The sequence below is a fragment of the Castor canadensis genome, chromosome 1, assembly GCF_047511655.1.
Source record: "Castor canadensis chromosome 1, mCasCan1.hap1v2, whole genome shotgun sequence".
Taxonomy (NCBI): Eukaryota; Metazoa; Chordata; class Mammalia; order Rodentia; family Castoridae; genus Castor; species Castor canadensis.
In genome coordinates, this window is record NC_133386.1 from 138,762,262 (window position 1) to 138,789,437 (window position 27,176).

The following is a 27,176-nucleotide window of genomic DNA, read 5'->3' on the forward strand; positions in this document are numbered from 1 at the left end:
TCTCCCCCTTGCCCCACCCCCTTCTTAACCCCTCGCCCCCTCCCTCTGCTCCCCTTGCTACCTGGCAGAAACTGTTTTGCCCTTATCTCTAATTTTGTTGAAGAGAGAGTATAAGCAATAATAGGAAGGACCAAGGGTTTTTGCTAGTTGAGATAAGGATAGCTATACAGGGAGTTGACTTGCATTGATTTCCTGTGCATGTGTGTTACCTTCTAGGTTAAATCTTCTTGAACTAACCTTTCCTCTAGTTCTGGTCCCCTTCTCCTATTGGCCTCTGTCGCTTTAAAGTATCTGCATTAATTTCTCTGCATTGAGGACAACAAATGGTATCTAGTTTTTTAGGTGTCTTACCTATCTTCATACCTCCCTTGTGTGCTCTTGCTTTATCATGTGGTCAAAGTCCAATCCTCTTGTTGTGTTTGCCCTTGATCTAATGTCCGCATATGAGGGAGAACATACGATTTTTGGTCTTTTGGGCCAGGCTAACCTCACTCAGAATGATGTTCTCCAATTCCATCCATTTACCAGCATATGATAACATTTTGTTCTTCTTCATGGCTGCATAAAATTCCATTGTGTATAAATACCACATTTTCTTAATCCATTTGTCAATGGTGGGGCATCTTGGCTGTTTCCATAACTTAGCTATTATGAATAGTGCTGCAGTAAACATGGGTGTGCAGGTGTCTCTGGAGTAACCTGTGTCACAGTCTTTTGGGTATATCCCCAAGAGTGGTATTGCTGGGTCAGATGGTAGATCAATGATTAGCTTTTTAAGTAGCCTCCAAATTTTTTTCCAGAGTGGTTGTACTAGTTTACATTCCCACCAGCAGTGTAAGAGGGTTCCTTTTTCCCCCGAATCCTCGACAACACCTGTTGTTAGTGGTGTTGCTGATGATGGTTATTCTAACGGGTGAGGTGGAATCTTAGTGTGGTTTTAATTTGTATTTCCTTTATTGCTAGAGATGGTGAGCATTTTTTCATGTGTTTTTTGGCCATTTGAATTTCTTCTTTTGAGAAAGTTCTATTTAGTTCACTTGCCCATTTCTTTATTGGCTCATTAATTATGGGAGCATTTAGTTTTTTAAGTTCCCTATATATTCTGGTTATCAGTCCTTTGTCTGATGTGTAGCTGGCAAATATTTTCTCCCACTCTGTGGGTTGTCTCTTCAGTTTAGAGACCATTTCTTTTGTTGAACAGAAGCTTTTTAGTTTTATGAAGTCCCATTTATCTATGCTATCTCTTAGTTGCTGGGCTGCTGGGGTTCCACTGAGAAAGTTCTTATCTATACTTATTAATTCCAGAGTATTTCCTACTCTTTCCTGTACCAACTTTAGAGTTTAGGGTCTGATATTAAGATCCTTGATCCATTTTGAGTTAATATTGGTATAGGGTGATATACATGGATCTAGTTTCAGATTTTGGAAACTGCTAACCAGTTTTCCCAGCAGTTTTTGTTGAAGAGGCTGTCTTTTCTCCTTCGTGTATTTTTAGCGCCTTTGTCAAAGACAAGTTGGTTATAGTTGTGTGGCTTCATATCCGGGTCCTCTATTCTGGTCCACTGGTCTTCATGTCTGTTTTTGTGCCAGTACCATGCTGTTTTTATTGTTATTGCTTTGTAGTATAGTTTGAAGTCGGGTATCGTGATACCTCTAGCATTGTTCTTTTGACTGAGTATTGCCTTGGCTATTTGTGGCCTCTTGTGTTTCCATATAAATTTCACAGTAGATTTTTCAATCTCTTTAGTGAATGTCATTGGAATTTTGATGGGAATTGCATTAAACATGTAGATTACTTTTGGAACTATAGACATTTTTACTATGTTGATTTTACCAATCCATGAGCATGGGAGATCTCTCCACTTTCTATACTCTTCCTCAATCTCTTTCTTCAGAAGTTTATAGTTTTCCTTGTAGAAGTCGTTCACATCCTTTGTTAGGTTTACACCTAGGTACTTGATTTTTTGGGGGCTACTGTAAATGGAATTGTTTTCATATACTCTTTCTCAGTTTGTTCATTATTAGTGTATAGAAATGCTAATGATTTTTCTATGTTGATTTTATATCCTGCTACCTTGCTGTAGCTACTGATGGTGTCTAGGAGCTTTTGAGTAGAGTTTTTTGGGTCGTTAAGGTATAGGATCATGTCATCTGCAAACAGGGATATTTTGACAGTTTCTTTACCTATTTGTATTCCTTTTATTCCTTCTTCTTGCCTAATTGCTCTGGCTAGGAATTCCAGTACTATGTTGAATAGGAGTAGAGATAGTGGGCATCCTTGTCTAGTTCCTGATTTCAGAGGGAATGGTTTCAGTTTTTCTCCATTAAGTATAATGCTGGCTGCAGGTTTGTCATATACAGCTTTTATAATGTTGAGGTACTTTCCTTCTATTCCTAGTTTTCTTAGAGCTTTTATCATGAAATGGTGTTGGATCTTATCAAAAGCTTTTTCTGCATCTATTGAGATGATCAAGTGGTTTTTGTCTTTGCTTCTGTTAATGTGGTTTATTTTTATTTTTTTTTATTTTATTTTTTTTTTTTTTATTTTTTTTTTTCATTTTTCTTTTATTATTCATATGTGCATACAAGGCTTGGTTCATTTCTCCACCCTGCCCCCACCCCCTCCCTTACCACCCACTCCACCCCCTCCCGCTCCCCCCCTCAATACCCAGCAGAAACTATTTTGCCCTTATCTCTAATTTTGTTGTAGAGAGAGTATAAGCAATAATAGGAAGGAACAAGGGGTTTTGCTGGTTGAGATAAAGATAGCTATACAGGGCATTGACTCACATTGATTTCCTGTGCGTGGGTGTTACCTTCTAGGTTAATTCTTTTTGATCTAACCTTTTCTCTAGTACCTGGTCCCCTTTTCCTATTGGCCTCAGTTGCTTTTAAGGTATCTGCTTTAGTTTCTCTGCATTAAGGGCAACAAATGCTAGCTAGTTTTTTAGGTGTCTTACCTATCCTCACCCCTCCCTTGTGTGCTCTCGCTTTTATCATGTGCTCATAGTCCAATCCCCTTGTTGTGTTTGCCCTTGATCTAATGTCCACATATGAGGGAGAACATACGATTTTTGGTTTTTTGAGCCAGGCTAACCTCACTCAGAATGATGTTCTCCAATTCCATCCATTTACCAGCGAATGATAACATTTCGTTCTTCTTCATGGCTGCATAAAATTCCATTGTGTATAGATACCACATTTTCTTAATCCATTCGTCAGTAGTGGGGCATCTTGGCTGTTTCCATAACTTGGCTATTGTGAATAGTGCCGCAATAAACATGGATGTGCAGGTGCCTCTGGAGTAACAGTCTTTTGGGTATATCCCCAAGAGTGGTATTGCTGGATCAAATGGTAGATCGATGTCCAGCTTTTTAAGTAGCCTCCAAATTTTTTTCCAGAGTGGTTGTACTAGTCTACATTCCCACCAACAGTGTAAGAGGGTTCCTTTTTCCCCGCATCCTCGCCAACACCTGTTGTTGGTGGTGTTGCTGATGATGGCTATTCTAACAGGGGTGAGGTGGAATCTTAGTGTGGTTTTAATTTGCATTTCCTTTATTGCTAGAGATGGAGAGCATTTTTTCATGTGTTTTCTGGCCATTTGAATTTCTTCTTTTGAGAAAGTTCTGTTTAGTTCACATGCCCATTTCTTTATTGGTTCATTAGTTTTGGGAGAATTTAGTTTTTTAAGTTCCCTGTATATTCTGGTTATCAGTCCTTTGTCTGATGTATAATTGGCAAATATTTTCTCCCACTCTGTGGGTGTTCTCTTCAGTTTAGAGACCATTTCTTTTGATGAACAGAAGCTTTTTAGTTTTATGAGGTCCCATTTATCTATGCTATCTCTTAGTTGCTGTGCTGCTGGGGTTTCATTGAGAAAGTTCTTACCTATACCTACTAACTCCAGAGTATTTCCTACTCTTTCTTGTATCAACTTAAGAGTTTGGGGTCTGATATTAAGATCCTTGATCCATTTTGAGTTAATCTTGGTATAGGGTGATATACATGGATCTAGTTTCAGTTTTTTGCAGACTGCTAACCAGTTTTCCCAGCAGTTTTTGTTGAAGAGGCTGCTATTTCTCCATCGTATATTTTTAGCTCCTTTGTCAAAGATAAGTTGCACATAGTTGTGTGGCTTCATATCTGGATCCTCTATTCTGTTCCACTGGTCTTCATGTCTGTTTTTGTGCCAGTACCATGCTGTTTTTATTGTTATTGCTTTGTAATATAGTTTGAAGTCAGGTATTGTAATACCTCCTGCATTGTTCTTTTGACTGAGTATTGCCTTGGCTATTCGTGGCCTCTTGTTTTTCCATATAAATTTAACAGTAGATTTTTCAATCTCTTTGATGAATGTCATTGGAATTTTGATGGGAATTGCATTAAACATGTAGATTACTTTTGGGAGTATAGACCTTTGTACTATGTTGATTCTACCAATCCATGAGCATGGGAGATCTCTCCACTTTCTATAGTCTTCCTCAATCTCTTTCTTCAGAAGTGTATAGTTTTCCTTGTAGAGGTCTTTCACATCTTTTGTTAGGTTTACACCTAGGTATTTGATTTTTTTTGAGGCTATTGTAAATGGAATTGTTTTCATACATTCTTTTTCTGTTTGCTCATTGTTAGTGTATAGAAATGCTAATGATTTTTCTATGTTGATTTTATATCCTGCTACTTTGCTATAGCTATTGATGATGTCTAGAAGCTTCTGAGTAGAGTTTTTTGGGTCTTTAAGGTATAGGATCATGTCGTCTGCAAATAGGGATATTTTGACAGTTTCTTTACCTATTTGTATTCCTTTTATTCCTTCTTCTTGCCTAATTGCTCTGGCTAGGAATTCCAGTACTATGTTGAATAGGAGTGGAGATAGTGGGCATCCTTGTCTGGTTCCTGATTTTAGAGGGAATGGTTTTAATTTTTCTCCGTTAAGTATAATGCTGGCTGTAGGTTTGTCATATATAGCTTTTATAATGTTGAGGAACTTTCCTTCTATTCCTAGTTTTCTTAGAGCTTTTATCATGAAATGATGTTGGATCTTATCAAAGGCTTTTTCTGCATCTATTGAGATGATCAAGTGGTTTTTGTCTTTGCTTCTGTTAATGTGGTTTATTATGTTTATTGATTTTCGTATGTTGAACCACCCCTGCATCCCTGGGATGAAGCCTACCTGGTCGTGGTGAATAATCTTTTTGATGTGTTGCTGAATTCGATTTGCCATTATTTTGTTGAGGATTTTTGCATCAATGTTCATTAAGGAGATTGGCCTATAGTTCTTCTTTTTGGAGGTGTCTTTGCCTGGTTTTGGGATAAGTGTAATACTGGCTTCATAAAATGTGTTTGGCAGTTTTCCTTCCCTTTCTATTTCATGGAACAGTTTAAGGAGGGTTGGTATCAGTTCTTCTTTAAAGGTCTGATAGAATTCAGCAGAGAATCCATCAGGTCCTGGACTTTTCTTTTTGGGGAGACTCTTGATTGCTGCTTCAATTTCATTTTGTGTTATAGGTCTATTCAGGTGATTAATTTCCTCTTGGTTCAGTTTTGGATGATCATATGTATCTAGAAATCTGTCCATTTCTTTTAGATTTTCAAATTTATTTGAATATAGGTTCTCAAAGTAGTCTCTGATGATTTCCTGGACTTCCATGGTGTTTGTTGTTATCTCCCCTTTTGCATTCCTGATTCTACTAATTTGGGTTTTTTCTCTCCTCATTTTAGTCAGGTTTGCCAGGGGTCTATCGATCTTGTTTATTTTTTCAAAGAACCAACTTTTTGTTTCATTAATTCTTTGTATGGTTTTTTTGGTTTCTATTTCGTTGATTTCAGCTCTTATTTTTATTATTTCTCTCCTTCTATTTGTTTTGGGATTTGCTTGTTCTTGTTTTTCTAGGAGTTTGAGATGTATCATTAGGTCATTGATTTGGGATCTTTCAATCTTTTTAATATATGCACTCATGGCTATAAACTTTCCTCTCAAGACTGCCTTAGCTGTGTCCCATAGGTTCCGGTAGGTTGTGTTTTCATTTTCATTGACTTCCAGGAACATTTTAATTTGCTCTTTTATTGCATCGATGATCCATTCTTCATTAAGTAATGAGTTATTTAGTTTCCAGCTGTTTGCATGTTTTTTGTCTTTACTTTTGTTGTTGAGTTCTACTTTTACTGCATTGTGGTCAGATAGTATGCATGGTATTATTTCTATTTTCTTATATTTGCTGAGACTTGCTTTGTGCCCTAGGATATGATCTATTTTGGAGAAGGTTCCATGGGCTGCTGAGAAGAATGTATATTGTGTAGAGGTTGGATGAAATGTTCTGTAGACATCTACTAGGGCCACTTGATCTATTGCATATTTTAGATCTTGGATTTCTTTATTGAGTTTTTGTTTGGATGACCTATCTATTGATGATAATGGAGTGTTAAAGTCTCCCACAACCACTGTGTTGGCGTTTATATATGCCTTTAGGCCTTTCAGGGTATGTTTGATGAAATTGGGTGCGTACAGATTGATGATTATTATTTCCTTTTGGTCTATTTCCCCTTTTATTAGTATGGAATGTCCTTCTTTATCTCGTTTGATCAATGTAGGTTTGAAGTCTACTTTGTCAGAGATAAGTATTGCTACTCCTGCTTGTTTTCGGGGGCCATTGGCTTGGTAAATCTTCTTCCAGCCTTTCATCCTAAGCATATGCTTATTTCTGTCGGTGAGATGAGTCTCCTGTAAGCAACAAATTGTTGGATCTTCTTTTTTAATCCATTTTGTCAAACGGTGTCTTTTGATGGGTGAATTAAGTCCATTAACATTAAGTGTTAGTACTGATAGGTATGTGGTGATTCCTGCCATTTAGTTATCTTAGTTGTTTGAAGGTTTGATTGTGTGTACCTAACTTGATGTTACTCTCTACTGTCTTGCTTTTTCTTATCCTGTGGTTTGGTGCTGCCTGCCTTTTCATGGTTAAGTTGGGTGTCACTTTCTGTGTGCAGGATCCCTTGCAGAATCTTTTGTAATGGTGGCTTTGTGGTCACATATTGTTTTAGTTTCTGCTTATCATGGAAGACTTTTATTGCTCCATCTATTTTGAATGATAGCTTTGCTGGGTAGAGTATCCTGGGGTTGAAGTTATTTTCATTCAGTGCCCGGAAGATCTCACCCCACGCTCTTCTTGCTTTTAATGTTTCTGTTGAGAAGTCTGCTGTGATTTTGATGGGTTTACCTTTGTATGTTACTTGTTTTTTCTCTCTTGCAGCCTTCAATATTCTTTCCTTAGTTTCTGAACTTGTTGTTTTAATGATGATATGTCGTGGAGTAGTTCTATTTTGATCTGGTCTGTTTGGTGTCCTGGAGGCCTCTTGCATCTGTATGGGAATATCTTTCTCTAGATTTCGGAAATTTTCCGTTATTATTTTGTTGAATATATTACGCATTCCCTTCGCTTGCACCTCTTCTCCTTCTTCGATGCCCATGATTCTCAAGTTTGGTCTTTTGATGGAGTCAGTGAGTTCTTGCATTTTCTTTTCACAGGTCTTGAGTTGTTTAATTAATAGTTCTTCAGTTTTTCCTTTAATTACCATTTCATCTTCAAGTTCTGAGATTCTGTCTTCTGTTTGTTCTATTCTGCTGGATTGGCCTTCCGTTTTGTTTTGCAGTTCTGTTTCGTTCTTTTTTCTGAGGTTTTCCATATCCTGGCTGTTTTCTTCTTTATTGTTGTCTATTTTTGTCCTGAGTTCATTTATCCATTTATTCATTGTGTTCTCTCTTTCATTTTGGTGTTTATACAGTGCTTCTATGGTTTCCTTTATTTCTTCTTTTGCTTTTTCAAATTCTCTATTTTTATTGTCTTGGAATTTCTTGAGTGTCTCCTGTACATTTTGGTTGACCCTATCCAGTATCATCTCTATAAAATTCTCATTGAGTACTTGTAGTATGTCTTCTTTTAAATTATTCTTGTAGGCTTCATTGGGTCCTTTGGCATAGTTTATCTTCATTTTGTTGGAGTCTGGCTCTGAGTTTCTGTTCTCTTCATTCCCCTCTGGTTCCTGTACTAATTTTTTGCTGTGGGGAAACTGGTTTCCTTGTTTTTTCTGTCTTCCTGTCATTGTCCTTGGTGTTGTTACTGTCCCTGTACTGTGTGTAATTAAGTATTTTCTAGCTTGTAATAATAACAATGGTAATATTGAGAACGGAAGAGTGAGCTGAGATGGAAAGCAAGAAGTTAAAGAAAAGGGGAAAACAAATATACAGACAAGAGGGAGAAAGCAGAACAAGGTATCAGACAAGAGAGTTTCAAAGGTATAAACAGGGAGTGTTAGTGTACTAATCGACAGTAAACTGAACAGACAATAGAGTGACAGAGAGAGGATTGAAAATCAAAGATAAAAAAAATAAAAAATAAGTATATGAAAGTAATATCTATTTATAAAAATGAATTAAAATAAAATGGAAAATAGAAAATTAAAAAGAAAAACAAAACCAAAAAACCAAAAAACTTCCAAGTTTATATGCAATGCAATTTCAGTCTTAATAATTTGGATGTCCGTCTCAATCTCCAGTCCTGGAGTTGGTGCCTCAGATGTTGTTCTGTAGTTGTCTCATCAAAGGGGATGCATAAAGTAGAACAAAACTACACTCACACACACACAGAAGAAAAAAAAAAAAAGCCCCACCAAGTGTCCCCAGTTCAAATGCAATACAGTTTCAGTAAGTTTTTCGGCTTGCAGGTGTAATTCGGTTGTTCTCTCATCAAAGGTAGGGAGAAAAAGAAAAAAAAGCGTCTGGAGGCAGTTCTGAGAGTGGTATCTGCAACTGTGGCTCGCCTGCCTGCTGCTCTCAGCCTGTAGCTGGCGGCGTTATTTATGCAGATCTCTGGGGTGAGCTTAGCACTCACCTGGTCCCACAGGCTTTGTTTGCTCAGAGTTCTCCTGTGCGGGGGAGGGGGGCCTCTGCTACAGGCTTTTCCCTTTCCAAGCACTGGGAAAGGCGACACTGCCCCGCGTTGTCAGGCCTGCGTGTTTATTTACAGTTCACGTGGGAAGTGGGTCTTCCCTCCTCTCACAAGCGTCCCGCTCCTGGTTGCTGGCGCGCCCCGCTCCCGCCAGAGCCTCTCCGGCCCGCCCGGCTCGTTTATTTACAGTCCCGGGAAGGAGTCCCTTCCCCCAATCTTCAGCGCTCAGGGCGCCCCACCCTCTTTCCAGCATGTCTTAACTGTTCTTATTGCTTAGTACTCAGTTTCTCTTTTTTTCCCGGGTGGAGGTCAGTCTGTCCAGGGGGCTATGCTGCTTGCTGCTCTGGCCCAGGCTTGTCTGTGGGGGAACCGCGGTACCGCGAAGCTCACCTGGTCCGCGTCTTCCCAAGCCGTATGGGCGCCGGCCACTGGCGGCCCGGGGGCCTCCTCGGTTCTCCGTTTAACGTGAAGTGGAGATTCTCTGTGCCGGCTGGAGATGTGGAGGAGTCAAAGTTATGCCTTTTCTCGGTGATTATGCCTGCAAAGTGTGTCTCCAGCGTCTCTCCAAGATTTCACTATAGGAGGCTCGCTTTCTGCTTCCTTCCTCTAGCCGCCATCTTGGAATCCCATCTGTTAATGTGGTTTATTACGTTGATTGATTTTCATATGTTGAACCATCCCTGCATTCCTGGGATGAAGCCTACTTGGTCGTGGTGAATGATCTTTTTGATGTGTTGTTGAATTCGGTTTGCCATTATTTTGTTGAGGATTTTTGCATCAATGTTCATTAAGGAGATTGGCCTATAGTTCTCCATTTTGGAGGTTCTTTGCCTGGTTTTGGAATAAGTGATATGATAGACTTTAACATCACAAAAAAATGCACAATCAGTTTATTTTATTGCTATTATACAACAGCAAGTGTCATTTCATAATCATTCTTCTCCTGCCTTACCTTAATGTCAGTCATTAGCAGCACTTGGGCATTTCTCAGAATGTGATTGTTAGGCAAGCCTGGTACTGTTCAGTACAGCCATTGGGATGGAACGACCAGCTGTTCACTGGATTTTAATTTGCAATTTGAAGGGTTCTAAGAGTGCTATTCGTCTCCTATGTTTCTGTCATGAAGGCGTGTGCATGGTCCTTAGGCCAAACTCATTTTCTGTAAGCCTGAAATAAAATTAAAATAATTGCACTTTTGTATTTTACAGTGTGTGGACCAGTTGACAAAGATCCAAACTGAATTACAAGAGACAGTGAAAGATTTAGCTAAAGGCAAAAAGAAGTACTTTGAGACTGAACAGATGGCTCATGCAGTACGAGAAAAAGCTGACATCGAGGCAAAGTATGTGTTTTAGCATTCTTAAGGAAATAATTATGCAGATAAATGTTATCTTTGCTAATACTTCATTCTCTGTTAATATAGGGCATTTGAACCTACAAATGTTAGGTACGTTAGATCACATTTTCTTTTGTGTTGACTGATTGTTATCTCTTCTTGTATAGCAAAATGGGAATATTTGATTATAAGAAGTTAAATTTTGAAAAGGAAAGAAGATAAATGAACATTATGTTTACAAATTTGAAAGCTTATTGGAACTTTAGTTAAAGTTGCTATGGTGTCTAAAAATCAGGGTTTAAGAACCTCATTTTTATCATGCTAGATTCTGAATTAGTGGTTGGAAATACTGTGATCCTCATGATGTTATTGAAGGACCATGGTCACGTCAGTGAGCAAGAGTACTGACCACATAGGAAACTGTGTCCCAAGCACTATGTTTTCTTTTACAACTGATTCTAATATTTATGCTTTTTAATGTATGCTGTAGTGACAATTGTGTCAATTCCACTTTATATGTGAATTATAATCCCTTTATTTTGCCAATAACAAGGAAAAGAAGGAACTGACAATTGGTGATAAGGTGATACAAAGGAAGTAATACAGCACAGGTTTTTGAATGAAACTTGAGGGAGTCTGAAGGTATGTTTTTAAGGAAAAACTAAACTCTTGTTATAGAACTAGACTCTCAAGAGGTCTATGAGCAAGAGAGTTGAGGTTCTTGTGCACTGTACAAGGTGCAAAACATAGGAGTCTGTATTCTTAGGCATAAAATGACAGCTTTGGACACTTGTACAAACAGTCCAGCAAGGGCAGGTGGCTTTCTAACATGTTTTTTGTTTGTAAGAAAGTTAAACAAGTACATAAGCATCTTGTAAAAATTCAGTGAATCATGGAAAGTTTATTTAGTATGATGGAATTGTAAATGAATGCTCAAATACTTAATGTTATAGGAAAGCATATTTAATATTTCCCTATTTCAGTTGATAGTTTTTATTGTGTAATTTTTTGAGCATACAAATATTTCCTGTATTTTACTGAATTCATCTTCCTAGTAAGACCTGAAGTTTTTAGATTTGGGGATGTCCATTGGGAATATCCTGTCATAATGGCTTTTAGCATCTTGTTTATTAAACTCTTAGGAATTCTAGAATTGAGAATTGACAAATTTGTAGGGCATATGTAAACACTTAACTCAGCCATGGCCCAGCGGGTGAAAATGAGGACAGAGGTCAACAGTTCCTGAGAAGTATAGATTTGGCAGAGTCTAATTCACAGAGCTGATAACAAGGAGCTGCCTTCTAATATGGCTCAAATCCAAAGTGAGACATTTTAGTTCAATGTGTAACTTCTCTAGAAAATTAATTCAGCAACAGAGTAAGAATTGCTTCTGTATCTTCATTCATTCACTAAATGTTTATTGAGTGATTACTTTATATTGGGTACCATGAGTATAGAGATGAGTAAGGTAAAGTAAGCTTTGTGCCCTCGAGGAGTTTGAAGCCTAGAATTAGGAAATGTGTTTAAAAGTAACTTTATGATTTGCTTATTCATAGTAAAGTCACTCCCTAGTAACTAATTATGGTAGATATATGAAAAGTTATGAATGCATAGAAAATGGAACGATTAATTTTGCTCAGTGATAAGGTAAGCCTTTATAGAAGCAGTGACATTTGGACCCAGTTTTGAAAATTAGTATGATTTTTCTAAGTAAAGATAGAAGAGGGACTGCAAACTGGACTACATGTGTGTTAATGTTATAGATCATGAGATAGACACCTTAGACCACAGAAGGAAGAAGGATGTAGTTTGAAAGAGACATGAACTTCATTTTGGATATGTAGATTTTTGAAGAGCCTGGGGGAACTGGCATGGATGTTTGATAGATAGTCAAATATCTGCTTCTAGATGAGAAGTTGGGACTGAGGATCTTACTTTGGAGGTCAGTTACCCATCAGATGGTAATTATAGGGGTGCAATCATGTATACAGTGAGGTGCGAATTTGAGTTTGGAAATCTAAGGAACATTAACATTTGAAGGATAGATGAAGAATAGTATACAGCATAGTTCATTATTTGTATAGTGTATCATTTTTTTAAATCCTGTCTATTTTTTTCTAGATTGTAGTCTTTGAGGACAGATACTGTCTTACTCTGCACTAATACCTACCTTAATACCATGCAAGAAATACATGCAAATAAGTCAGAATCCAAAAACTTGAAACTTACATTGAAAGATCCAGGTGCAGCTGAGCCTAATGACTATAAAAAATGGGAAAGTGAGAATATCTCAATCTTTCTTACTGTAAATAAGTGCTCTCTTATCCAAAGTTTGTGGCCTTTGCTTTTCTAGATCAACATGAATAGGAATCTGATTAATAAAACAAAAGGGTAGGAAGTATCAGGAATACCTTAGATCCATTTTTGTGTGTGTGTGATGCTGAAAACTGAACCCAGCTAGGCAAGCACTCTACCACTGAGCTACATTCCCAGCTCTAGAGCCAGTTTTCTTTCAACAGCAGAGAAGAGTGGGATGCATGTGTGTTCATCCTTGAATGTTTTCTCTCTTGTTAGCATGATAAGTAGTTGTCTTTGTTATCCTCTTTACAGTGTCTTTACAGAGATGGCTGCTTCCTCTTCCAATCCCAAGTGGTCTGCAAATGTATTTCATACAAAGGAATAGCTGACAGCACATACCTTGAATTCTCCCATGGCAATCACCATGACACTGCAGTCCAGACAAACATTGCAGCCTCAGAAAAGTCACTGGTCATGGAAGTGTTGCTCGTTTCTTAGTATTTGTCTGTTGACATTTGTCCTCTCAAACTAAAGGGGATCAAGGGAGATAAGAACATTAGAATGGGAGAAGATTAAATAGAGAAAACAAAATCTTAGAGTCTAAAAACCTCAGTAAGCTCAGAATATCTGTAGGAGTTGTGGGGCACATAGCCAGGCACCCAAACATGAATAGATTTTTGAGTGGAAGGAATAATGCAAGCAAGGACTTTCTAGAGCCTGTAGTTTGCACTCTGGGGTTGTTACAGCTTATCACACATAGCCCTGGAAGCCTGTTAACCTTTGCCTCCACAGGCTGTCCCTGAGTTTCTCCAACCTTTTTTATAACAACTAAAATGTGTGAAATTGTATGATATTGAGAATAACATGTAGTTTGATGACTCTTACTTATGAAGAGACACCAATAGATTTTGATTTTTTTGTTAAATTTTATTTTTGTCATTGAGAATATTTTCATTATGTTAATCCCAGCATTTTCTATTGTACCATAATATTAAATTCTTGTGTTAAAATAAAGGCTATTGCTCTTGGTTTTCTATTCTAAAATCAGTTTTAGAATAGGGTTGTAAAGTTATTAAAATTTTAGTATTTATGATATTCGGTAATTTTATTGTGATATAATTTATAACTTCATTAAACTTTTTTTCTATTTTTATTATAGGTCTAAACTTAGTCTTTTTCAATCAAGAATCAGTTTACAGAAGGCCAGTGTAAAGGTAAGGTTTTAATGGTATATTACACAATTGAGAAATCTCAGCTTATAAAATAAAGAATTGGATCTTTCAAGGATAGAGATGGGTTATTTCTACTTTAGGGAAGCATTTTAAGGTCAGTACGTTGGGGCTGGAACTTTCCCCCTGATTCATGGGGGTTTTTACCCAGATACCAACATTTTGGATATGGCTTACCTCTTGAGGCTGCTTTAGAGATAGTTTTCTGTGCCTTACCTGCTTAGCAGCCTGTGTCTTTAACTCTTAGTCGGGAAGACAAAGTGCATGGGCTTTAGGAGTGCTACAAAATCCATTTCACTCAGCTTTATACTACTGAGCAGATCTTCTGGACCAGATGTGAGTTTTCCTGTGGAGTTTTCAAGCTGTGGAATACCTGATAAATAAGCTAGTGACCTGGCTGTACTGCCAGGCTCCTCACTAACAAGCTGTTCCTCTGGCATATTAGGAGTATTGATGTTTTATAATTCCACTAGATTTACCCATGTCTTCAAAGATACAGTGCTTTATTTCAAAACCTTTGTTTTTCCCATCTGAATAAAATAAGCAAAATATTTTTGAATTCTCTAGACGGTTTTAGCAGTATGTTAAGTATAAATAATAAATACTTTAAAAATGTTCTTCCCATATATCTGGTCACTGTTTCATTCCTCAATAGTGATTAATAATTTATATATATATACACACACATTTATATGTATACATATATATACATATAAATGTTTTCTCCACATCTTTACTCTTGGTGGAAAGACATTAATTGTCAAGAAGAATACATAAATATTCTTAGGTGTTTTGCAGTTAAATGTCAGTTTGCACTGATTTTATTTTCCTTCCATTTTAGTTGAAAGCCCGGAGATCCGAATGTAATTCTAAAGCTACCCATGCAAGGAATGATTATCTTCTTACACTAGCAGCAGCAAATGCTCATCAGGATCGCTACTATCAAACGGATTTACTTAACATTATGAAGGTAATACAGTTTTAGAATCTGTGGTAATTTTACTTCATTAAAAACAAAGACAGCTCAAAGAGCTGGGTGTTAAGTATTACTGGATTGAGTATACATTGTATTTCACTGGAACATTTTTGATATTGTTTGGGTAACCTCTGTTTTATATAACTTGTACTTGGGATTGAACTCTGGGCCTCCAGCTTGCTAGGTAAGCTTTCTACCACTTGGGACCCTAGCTCTGGAATTAACTTTTAGTGTAAGATAATGTTTAAGGCTCAGTAATACGGTGCTCGTCTAACATGCAGGAGGCCCTGTTTGATCCCCAACACTGTAAAAAAAAAAAACGCAAATTGTTTAAAACTTAATCACAGTGAAAGGTTGTATTAGTCTTTAACTACTATACATATTTGCTGTGTAGTAGGTTTTGATATACAAGATATAAAATTGACATATGAGATATGAGATAATAACTCTTAAACTGGAAACTGCTTCTGAGCTATTTCCTGAGACTCAGGTCATTAGAATCCATAAAATATTGAAGCTATGAAGAATATTCAAGTACCTAAAAGCTGATATTTCAGGGTTTTTTGTAAAGGCTCTATCCTTATTTTCATTAAAACAAGTTTTATAAAAATTACATTTTAACAAATATGCTTATTTTTATAAAAGGAACATTTTAATAGTATATCCTAAGTAATCTAAATTCTTTATTAACCAGAATTTTGGCCTTCAACCATGTTGTTTTTAAATTTAGACTTTAAAAATCTTCATAATTTTATCTTTCAATAGGTTAAAGCATATGTTAATATTTGATGCTTTTGAGGTGGCAATGGGACAAACAAAAGAAAATTGTTTGAGGTTTAGGAAGCTATCTGTACTTTGGGTGTTTCTCTGAAATGCAGGTGTGTATCCAAACTCCATCTTCTCTTTTCCCATTTATACTCTGTAGTTTTAACGTTCACTGAAGTAAAGGAAAGGGGGTGGAGAAGAAAACCATAGTAACTTACTTTCAGTTGCCCATTGTTGCTGGCAGACAAACTCCAGTTTGGATTGCATCTCATTCTATCCTATTTTCTCAAGAACTGAAATGTTGGATTATTCTTTCTCTTGTATTTTTAACATTCCTTTCTCAAATGTAAGGTTCTTAATGACTCTCCAACACATGCACTGTTGAAGTTGAATGGCTTGCTAAGGAATCAGCATTTGAGAATGGGGGTACAGCTGAAGCAGATGCTCTTTTTTTCTACAGAGGCTCTGGAAAAGAGATCAACTCTGTCTAGAAACTATAAGTTCATTTCTTGAAAGAAGACACAGGACATTTCCTGGAACCTTCAGAGATAAACAGGAGTGTTGAATGAAGTCAAATTGGACTAAGAACTATCCTTTATAAAATTGTTTCTTTTGCTTTTATTTATTGTTTGAAAACCTCCGTTTAATACTGTCTGCCCTGTTGTGATTTCTGCTGGTTAGAAAATGAAATAGCAAGAGACGGGATTGTTTTGACATCCAGATGAGAGCTCTGCATACCTTTTCCCACAAAGGACTGGACCTAGAGGTTTAACTGTTTTATTGTCTTATTAGGTGTTAATAGTGCTTCAGACTTACAAGGACCAACTAGAAACCTAGTCTCCCATTCTAACATGGTTTCTGTAGGAAAATGTATATATTCAGTTTCAAATAATGCATTTATTAAAAGTAATTTTTAGCACAGCTTGTACTTAAGTTGTGATTCCTTATATCCTGTGTATGTCTACTATCAGATCAATGGTATGATAACTGCAAGTTGAGTGTACCTTGTCTGAAATACTTGGGAATAGAAGTGTTCATATTTTGGAGCATTAAAGGTTTCAGATTTTAAAATTAGGGAAGCTCAACCTGTATATATTTTCCCTATGAATACTTTATTTTATTTTTCACACTATTTATTTATTTATTTATTTATTTATTTATTCACTATGTAGCCCAGGTTGTCTTCAATCTCTGTCCTCCTACCTTAGGCTCCTAAGTGCTAGGATTATGGGTATGTACCATCATATCTGGATCCTAGGAATACTTTAAAATGAACATTATATTAACTTCAGTAGCAGCAACAATAGAATCCTTTCCTGAGGGTGTAGCTTAGTGGTAGAGCATATGCAAGGCCTTGGGTTCAATCCCCAGCACCATAAAATTAATAAAAAAACAAAATCTTGTGTGTTTAAAATTGAATCTGTGGGAAAAAAAAGGATAGCCTTCAGTAAACTAGGAAAGATTCCTTTCTTGGGGGAGGAATCTGTGTTTTATCAGAAAGAAAGAGGAGTAAGCACATAGGTAAATGTCACAATAAAATCCCCCATACAACTAATTGTATAGGGAAAAAAAGAGGAAGTTAATGGGCCTGGGTAACTCTCAGATTATTAAGTGTCCTTGAGTTTAACTTTGTGGTGATTGTACCCTAGTTAAAAGATCCTATGATCTTTTAAAAAGTGTACGAATAACTTCAAAGCAAGGGATTTGATTCAGTTATTTAATCATATACAGTTAATAGTCATTTACAGTGTGATACCTACTCTACTGGACCAGGCTTTGGAAACGGCAAAGACAAGTAAGACATATTACTCAGCTACAAAAAAGCTGAATCTTGTGAAAAGGTGTTTATGTGTGTGTGTAAATGATTTTAAATTAGAATAATGAAATAACTCACAACTAGAGGACTGATAAATAATAAAAGCTATCTTTTTATTGCTCAATATTTCTTTGACATTATCGTAATCATTTTAGAGTTATCTTTTATCATTATCCTGATTAGCGTTCATAGTTCATTATTTAAAAAATAATTTAATTAGCGTCTTTAAAAAAGACTAATTTGTAGATCTAATCTTTGACCTATGAATGAAATGAAATAAAATCCTAACTCTGTATGGATCCAAATAACCTCTTTTTCTGTATCTGCATCTAAGTAGCAAAGGAATGCTGAAGAAAATTTTCAGTATGACAGAGTCATGATCATAAATTGGAACCAGTCCTAAACAGACCCTCAGCACTGCTCAGATATCCTGTGTTTCCCTATTTAACGTTCCCTATGTTTTTTAACAATTATTTCAGCTTTTCCCTTCTCTTCAAACTTAATCCTTCTCTTTCACACTTTTTTTTTATTCATATGTGCATACAATGCTTGGGTCATTTCTCCCCCCTCTCCCCACCCCCTCCCTTAACACCCACCCTGCCCCCTCCCTCTCCCCCCCACCCCTTCCCCATACCCGGCAGAAACTATTTTGCCCTTATCTCTAATTTTGTTGAAGAGAGAGTATAAGCAATAATAGGAAGGAACAAGGGTTTTTGCTAGTTGAGATAAGGATAGCTATACAGGGAGTTGACTCACATTAATTTCCTGTGCATGTTCTCTTTCACATTTAACAAGTGAATGTTTGGGGTTTTGTTTTTGGTGGTGCTAGAGTTAGAACGTAATGCCTCATGCTAGGCAAGCATTCTACCACTGAGCTACACCCCTGGCCCCACATGGGAGTTTTTCTCCTAAATTGCAGAGAAAACGGTAGCCATTGAAAGGGAGCTCCATTGTCCACTGTCTGCCTTCATGTGTATTGAAGACTTTGAGTAGTCTCACAGCAGAGTTGTTCTTGTGCAAAGATGATCTCTTTCCCTCAGCTTTGGATCATGTCGCATTCCTTCCTCCCTTCTTAAGGACCAAAACAGTATTCTGTTTTCTGCTTATATTTTGTAGGCATTCTGTTGTTAACATTCACACTTGTTGGGATGTTGGTGATGGTTGACCTTATCATGCCTGCCTTTGGAGTTACACTCCTCTGGTCTGGATTAGTTGCCTTCTGTGTCTTATGCAAGCAGGGATCCTGAGGTCTCCCTTTGTCTATCTCCTGTCCTGGATCTCCAGTTTTTTTGATATCATATGTCTTATTTTTTCTTGGTTTTTACTTTGATGGAAGAACACATCCTCTGGTACCTTTTTGAGAGAGTAGGCATGGGAGGTAAGTCTTTTTGAGATCCTATGTTTATGAAAATGTCATTCTGTGTTTGTGCTTAGGTACATAGTTAAAGGTTGAAAACTATCTGTAGTCAAATGTTGGAGTCCAGTACTCTATTGTTTTTCATCTATGTAGGTATTGGGAATCCAGAGTGCTCCTTGCCCTTAATTCTTTGTGTCTACTTACCGCCCCCCACCCCCTGCTTTTTTTTTCCCCAGTGTTGGGGTTTGAACTCAGGGCCTTCACCTTGAGCCATTCCACCAGCCTTTTTTTGTGATGGAGTTTTTTGAGATATGGTGTCATGAACTATTTTCCTGCGCTGGCTTCAGACCGTGATCCTCCTGATCTCTGCCTCCTGAGTAGCTAGGATCACAGGCATGAGCCACTGGCGCCTGGCTTTTTTCCTCTTTGTAGAAGCTTATAGTGTATTCTTAGTATACTCTTTGATTTCTTAGATTAATTCTTCCCTTTTATTTTCTCTTTCTAGAACTCAGTAAGATGTTGGATTTCTGGGTCTGGTTCTTTTTTGGGGGGGGCGCAGGGGGTGAAGTGGGGAGTGTTGGGGCAGGGTCTTATTACATAGCCCAGGCTGGCCTCAGCCTGCTGAATATTAGATTACATGTGTGCGCCATCATGCCTGGCTTCTGGTCTGGCTCTTTAAATTCATTCATTTTCTCTTTTTCTCTTTCTCTCTCTCTCTCTCTCTCTCTCTCTCTCTCTCTCTCTCTCTGTCTCTTTTTCTCTCCTCCCCCCCCTCTCCTCCTCTTCCTCCCTTCTTCCCTCCCTCTCTCCCCTCCCCCCCTCTCTCCTTCTCTCTGCCTTACTCCCTCTTTCCTCCCACCCTCCCCTCCCAAGGCCTTGTGTCTCCTGTTTCCATCTTTGTATTTTCTGGGAGACTTCTTCAACTTTACAGTTCAACTTTTTAATTGTTTCAAAATGGTTACAATTTCCAGTTACTCCTTTTTGTTCTTTGTTTTTATGTGTTTCTGCGGTGTGTGACAATATATTATCTTTTTAACTCTGGTATCAGTAACAGAATTTATTTTAAAGTTTCTTCTCCTTGTATAGCTTAGTCTGTGGTAGGTCTTGTCAACTTTTGAGCTTCACTATAGGATGATCTAGTGAACCATTTGGTGGGGAAGCCCCTATGTCAGTATTCTCAACTTGCTCCTCTTGAGCTAGTCAAAAATCCTCTGTGGACCCTTTGCCACTTTTTCAGTGGGTTGTTTTCTAAGGAGGACTTCCTTGACCTTTTTAACCTGGTCACACCTCCTTTCCATGAAATGGTTTATCTCATCTTGCTAGTGCTTGCATAGTTGCAGCTTTACATGTATCTGTGTGTTTATGTGATAAATGCCTTATCTCCCACTCACCTGTATATCCCACAATGGTTATATCTGTTATACTTGAGACTTTCTGTTTAGTATAGTATATGATTCCTAATGCATGTTAACTGTTTATAAATTAATACTTACTGAGCCAGTGAATCACCAATCTTGTTTAATCCTCATAAAATAAATCATCCACATGTTATAAATGAGGAAATTATGGCAAAGTTTGATTCAAAAGGGCCAGTGTCATTAACTCTTTATAGAATACTGGTTCTTTGGACTACTTCTTCCTTTGTTAAATAGGGGATAATCCTACATTATCTTTCTGTTTTGGCTGTGTGAGGAGCAAATGAGATGATAAAAAGTCCTTTTGCTAATTTTCAAGCTTCATATACATGTCATATATTATTCTTTTTAAATAATAAAAGTCCTAATATGTTTTAGGTAAGTCTTGGATTTTTTTAAATTTGTTTTGATTTTTTGGTGAGAAGAAGAGTATAGAAGAGACTTACAGTTCTTGGGAGTAGTAATGGACCAACTATTTAGGGACCTAGCATTGTTAGGTACTCTGGGTACTTTTAAAAACACTATTTCATTTAGTTTTCATAATATCTTCCCTAATAAATGTTATTGTGCTTGTTTAACAGATCAGATATCAGGTCCAGCTAATATGTGTTAATAGCCAGGATTTAATCAAGGTCTCTGCCACCTCAAAGTCTATGTTCTCTTCTATATACCCTGATGGGTTTTTTTTCTACATACCTTTCCAGTTTCCTTAATAGTAAAAATTAGTGTAATAAGCACACTGAGAAAATCAAGAATTCTGACAGAATTGTAAAATAAATTTAGCAACTGAAAATTACAAATTTTGTCATGTTTTAATTATTCCAAAGAATAAGATCGTGTTGGTATCTGAATTTTAAGTATTTAGGCATGTTCTCCAAGTAATGTGTTTTCTTCTTTATGCCAGTGCTGATTAACTAGATAGTAAATATGCTGTTCTGGGTATACCATCAGGCAAGTTTTTGAGTATCACTCTAAAAACTATTGCTAGACTCTGGAAATCAGATAAGTGATTTTATCACATCTATAGGAAGCAACTCAGCTAGCTGCGGGGAAGTGGTTTGTTCCTTGAATGTTCTTTTTCTATGTCATGTTCTTGTATAATATACGACCTGGTACTTTTCTTCCTAGAAGCTTGTGGAATATTTTCATCAAGGTTTGGATGAAGAAGAATGAAGTACAGTGCATCAGAGTAGAGAAGATAACAAATGTCAGCCTAATGAAAGACTTTAAAAGCTTAGTAATATAAGACCTTATTTCTAGATAAATGTTCATTGTCTTCGGTGGAAGCTAAACATATGGGCAAAATAATCAAAGGTAACCATTTTTCTGTTTGACAGAAGTCTAGAAAATATAACTTGACATATCTTTTTACAGACTGTTGTACAGTCCCTTTTCTGGCTAAGTATTAATTTTTCCAAAAGTCTTTCTCAGTCATATTTGGGTTATATAACTTTCCTTTTTGATTTTGAGTTGTGGCTGTTCTGGTTTCTCTGTTATGTCTAGCTGTGTAATTTGTTTGCTTAGTGAATCAGCATAAAAATCATGTTTGGTCACTGAATGAATTCGCATGGAAGTCTCCAGATCTTAAGCCTGGCTCTTTCTTTCTCTTGCTTTACATCCTCTTTCTTTACATCCTCTTTCTTGGGAAGATTAATCATTCTGCCCAGTTTCTATTAATACTGTATGATTCTCAAGTCTTTTTACAACCTTGTGTTTGTAATTATCCATACATGTGCCTTTCCCCTTGGTGGCCTAAACTCTCTAACCTAGAGGCAACTTATCTACCCCCACTCCCCCCGTGCCCCATTCCCCCACTCTGCTTTCTCTTCAGTAAAAAGCCAGTCCTAGGTTTCAGGTAACAAGTACTATCAATCTAGCTTCAAAAGCTCTAAAGCTATACTTTCTAATATGATGGTCCTTAGATACATGTAACTGTTTAGCTAAAAATAAATAAATTTCAATGTTCTTTTATCAGTCACTGTAGCCACATTCCAAATGCTCAGAAGTCATATATGACCATACTACCATATTGGATAGTGCAGATATAGAATACTTCATTATTTCAGAGTTCTGTTGGTCAGCAGTGCTCTGTTCTCTTCCCATTGCTACTTGATCTGGCTGTCATCAACCCTGCTAACCATTTTTCCCAGTCACCACAGCCATGATTATATTCTGTTACTTCAGAATTAATTTTGCTTGTACCCCAGACCTTTAATTGTACCTTATAATAGAACAGAAATTGGAAGACATTTTCTGTAATATTTCTGATAGTAAGTATTTTAGGCATCTCTGTTGCAGTTCTCAACTCTGCTGTTTAGTACAGCCATTGACACTTCACAAGCGACAAAGGTGGCCATGAACCAGTAAAATTTTATTTCCAGAAATAGGTGTTGGGTTGAATTTGACCCACTGGCCTTAGTTTGCTGACTTTGGTATAGAACTTTAAAAACTGTACTATGAAATTTTCTAACTTCATAAATATTCCCAAAGAATAGTAAATACCCATTTGTTTTAAATGGCTTCAGAAATGAAGCACCATTAGTACAACAGAAGCCTCCTGTGTGACTCCAAAAAACCCATCCCTCTAATTTATCACATTGTAGTCTCTACTCTGATAAGAGTGTCACCTTAAATGGGTTGTACCCTGTTATATTTCTACAACTTGCTTTTCCCACTCAACATTATATTTGTTGAGATTCATCCATATGGATTTTTAAACTTTTCTATATACTATTCCAGTGTATGTGTTTGTGTGTCACAAATAACCTACCGGTTTTTAATGCAAATTTTAGTTGCTTATAGCTTTACTGTTATAAACAGTGCTGTTGTCATAGATATTATATATGGCTCCTGGTATACTTGTGCAAGAAATTTCTTCAGGGGAATATACCTAGAAATGGTATGCATTAGGACCTTTACCAAAGAGTGCCAGATTTTGTTACCTTTTAATGTTGCCTGCATATTATCTTCAACTCAGCAAGCATTTGTGTTTATGCTAGGCTATAGGCCTAGGCCATGCAGCGATGCACTGGACATGATCCATGCCATCAGTGAGCTGAAAAGCCCCCAGAATACACAATATGGGTGATAGATCCTTTTCCTGTTAGAGTGATTATTCAGAATTGGCTTCCTGTGATGCAGAAAGAAAATTAGGATGCTCCTCGCTAGTCTTTACCAGACTTCTTTTTTTTTTTTTTTTTTTTCATTTTTCTTTTATTATTCATATGTGCATACAAGGCTTGGTTCATTTCTCCCCACTGCTCCCACCCCCTCCCTTACCACCCACTCCACCCCCTCCCGCTCCCCCCCCCTCAATACCCAGCAGAAACTATTTTGCCCTTATCTCTAATTTTGTTGTAGAGAGAGTATAAGCAATAATAGGAAGGAACAAGGGGTTTTGCTGGTTGAGATAAGGATAGCTATACAGGGCATTGACTCACATTGATTTCCTGTGCGTGGGTGTTACCTTCTAGGTTAATTCTTTTTGATCTAACCTTTTCTCTAGTTCCTGGTCCCCTTTTCCTATTGGCCTCAGTTGCTTTAAGGTATCTGCTTTAGTTTCTCTGCATTAAGGGCAACAAATGCTAGCTAGTTTTTTAGGTGTCTTACCTATCCTCACCCCTCCCTTGTGTGCTCTTGCTTTTATCATGTGCTCATAGTCCAATCCCCTTGTTGTGTTTGCCCTTGATCTAATGTCCACATATGAGGGAGAACATACGATTTTTGGTCTTTTGGGCCAGGCTAACCTCACTCAGAATGATGTTCTCCAATTCCATCCATTTACCAGCGAATGATAACATTTCATTCTTCTTCATGGCTGCATAAAATTCCATTGTGTATAGATACCACATTTTCTTGATCCATTCGTCAGTGGTGGGGCATCTTGGCTGTTTCCATAACTTGGCTATTGTGAATAGTGCCGCAATAAACATGGATGTGCAGGTGCCTCTGGAGTAACAGTCTTTTGGGTATATCCCCAAGAGTTTTACCAGACTTCTAAAGCAGTCATTTTAAAATAAGTTTAGGAGCCAAACAACTTTTTAAAACCCCTACATGGAGTCTTTATATATAAAGTAGGTGAAAAGGAAGTGACTTGGTTAAAGCTGTGAATCTTCTTCATCCTTGTGCTTTTCCCACCCCCACACGTGCCTATACTGTCCTTATTTTTTCTGGTTCCTGAAGCATTATGCTGAATTCTAGCATGTCCTGAAATATATATTGGAAACAAATGGCTTTTTAAATTTATATTTTGGTTTTAGGAATCATTAATAGTACAAGAGAGTTGCACTGTGAAAATTTCATAGAGCAGGTTCATGCCCTTCATTATATTCCCTTCAGTAAGTATGTTTCCAGACAACACTGCAAACCAAAAAAATAAAAAAAGTGTAAGGAGGGACTTTGTGTGTGTGTGGTGTGGAGGGCCTCTCACATGCTAGGCAAGTACTCTACCACTGAGCCACACTCCCAGCCCCAGGAGAGAACTTTAAAGAAACTTCTTTTTAAGTCAGTTTTTTAAATTTTAAATTTTTTAAAAAATGAGTTTTATTAAAGTATAGTTAACATACAGTAAAATGCATTTTTAAGTATATAGTGGGTCAAATTTTGACAAATGTGTAAATATGTATAACTGAGCTGGAGTTGATAGCTTGCTTATGCCTGTAATCCCAGCTATGTGGGAGGAATATGTAGAAGGATTGTGTTGTAAGGCCAGACTGGGCAAAAATTTAGTGACACCCCCATCTTAACAAACAAGCCAAGCATAGTGGTAACATTCTGTAATCTCAGATATATGGAAGTCATAGGTCGGAGAATCATGGTCTGAGGCCAGCCCAGGCAAAAGCAAGACCCTTTCTGAAAAATAAACTAAAGCAAAAATGACTAGGGGTATGACTCAAGTGGTAAAGTGCCTGCCTAGTTTGAACTTGAGTTCAAACTCCAGTATTGCCAAAAAAGGGGCGGAGGACGTATAACCATGTAATTACCATCATAATCACAATCAGTAGTTCTAACTCCCCAAACTTTCTCTCTTATACCTTTGTAATTATGCTTGGTTTCTACAATAATGTAACACATTACACAAACCTACAGGTGTTTTAATAAAAGGAAGCCCCCCACCTTTTATTATCCCATAGTTCTGTAGGTCAAAAGTCCAGGTGGGCATAGCTGGGTTATCTACCTTGGTCCTCACAAGGCTGAAGTCAAGGTTGCCTGAGCTGGGTTTTTTCTGATGGTTCTGGGAACTGATCTGCTTCCAAGGTCACTTGGGTTGGCAAAATCCAGCTCTTCATGATTCCTTGCTTTTGATTCCTTGCTTTCTTGCTGGCTGTAGGCAAGGATCATTCTCCTAGAGGAGAGGTTGGCTCTGTCCTCTGCATGTGACTCTCTCCACTAATGACCCAGCAGTGGCATATCAAATCCTGCTTATGGATTCCTGTTTTGAATCTCAGACTTCAGGTTTTGCCACTTGATGAAGAAAACCCTGCTTCTTGGGGGTTCATCTGGCTCAAGGGCCGGAGTGCTTGCCTAGTGGGTTCCATTCCCAGTACTTCAACCAAATAAACAAATAAACATAAAAGGCTCTTGTGAGTAGGTCAAACTTACCCAAATAATCTCCCTTTTTCCATTTAACATAACACAGTCACAAGAATAATGCCACATTGTATTCATCTGTCCTACCTGTACTCAAAGGGGTAGAGATGTACAGGTTAGGGCCACTGGGACCATTTTATAATTTTGCCTATCTCAGCAATCTTGTGTATATTTTGTTAAATTTCATTCCTAAATATTTAATCTTTCTCAGTGTTCCTGTAACTGTTATGTTTTGTTCTTTCAATTCGTTTTGTTAATATGTAGAAATACAGTTTATTTTTACATACTGACCTGTTGCAGTTACTTTGTTGCTCTATGTAACAAGTTACTGCTGAGCTTGGTGGCCTAAGACAGTAACAGCATTTATTTTGCTGTCAGATCTGTACTTTGGTTAGAGCTCAATGGAGATAACTTATCTCTGTACCATAGCACATCAGCAGGCTAATTCCAAGGGCTTGCTTTCACGTGTTTGGTGGTTGATGCTGCCTAAGGGCTGAAACCTTCCAGGGGCTATCAGGTGAGGCTCTTGGCTTCACCACTTCTCTTAGCCTTTCTCACAATATTATGGTTGGGTTCCAAAGACAGATATGTGTGTATGTGTGTGTGTGTTGGATTGAGGGGGGTTAGAACACGGACTAGGCACAAACCATACCAACTTTTTGTGAAATAGTCTCAGAGATCATATTGTTTCTCTTCTGTTGCACTGCATTATGGAAGCAGTTATAGAGTTTTGTCCAGGATCCAGGGTCGTTGAGGGAATAGACTACTTTTTAATGGAGGCTGGCAATGTAATGAAAGTATATTTGTGAACAGAAATACTGCTTTGGCCATTTTTGACAAAGGCAGTCTGCCCATGACCTTGTATCTTTCAGTCTTCCTAAGTTTACTTACTAGTTTTAGAAGATTTGGTTTGGGTTGGGGGTTTCTTTGCAATTTTCAGTGATCATGTCAAGTTGAATTAAGATAGTTTGACTTCTGGGCTAGTGGAGTGACTCAAGTGATAGAACGCCTGCTTAGCAAGCCTAGCAAGTGGGATGCCCTGAGTTCAAGCCCCATTATCGATAAAAAAAAAAAAGATAGTTTGACTTCTTTCTTCCTAATTACTGTATTACACTAGCTAGTATCCTTTCACATACTGTGAAAGTGGACATCCCAGTTCTGAGATCTTCTGGGGAAACCAAGAAATCCACCTTTTTAAAAAAATAATGGTAAAATATCCTTAACATAAAACATGGCCATTTTAACCATTGTTAGGTGTGTGTTCATCGGCACTAAGAATGAGCTTATTGTTGTGCAGTCACTACTACCATCCATCCCCAGAACGTTTTCATCTGAAACTCCACAGCCATTAGACCATAATTCCCCATTCCTTTTGCCCCAGGCTCTGGTAACTACCATTCTACTGTCTGTCTGTATGAATTTGACCACTCTAGGTACCTCATATAAGTGGAGT

General features: G+C 37.5%; 1 protein-coding gene across 8 annotated transcripts in view; it reads left to right on the plus strand.

The window, feature by feature from the left end:
• Fchsd2 (FCH and double SH3 domains 2) overlaps positions 1 to 27,176 on the plus strand; it is a 272,221-nt gene that overhangs the window by 134,560 nt on the left and 110,485 nt on the right. For 4 of the 8 annotated variants that reach the window (XM_074083602.1, XM_074083607.1, XM_074083618.1 and 1 more), the window contains 4 exons: positions 10,151 to 10,284; positions 10,366 to 10,389; positions 13,736 to 13,790; positions 14,647 to 14,775. In XM_074083602.1, the coding sequence (XP_073939703.1) occupies positions 10,151 to 10,284; positions 10,366 to 10,389; positions 13,736 to 13,790; positions 14,647 to 14,775 (342 nt within the window). The remainder of the gene's footprint in view (positions 1 to 10,150; positions 10,285 to 10,365; positions 10,390 to 13,735; positions 13,791 to 14,646; positions 14,776 to 27,176) is intronic. The other 4 variants (XM_020163919.2, XM_074083625.1, XM_074083634.1 and 1 more) reach the window with 1 other exon arrangement.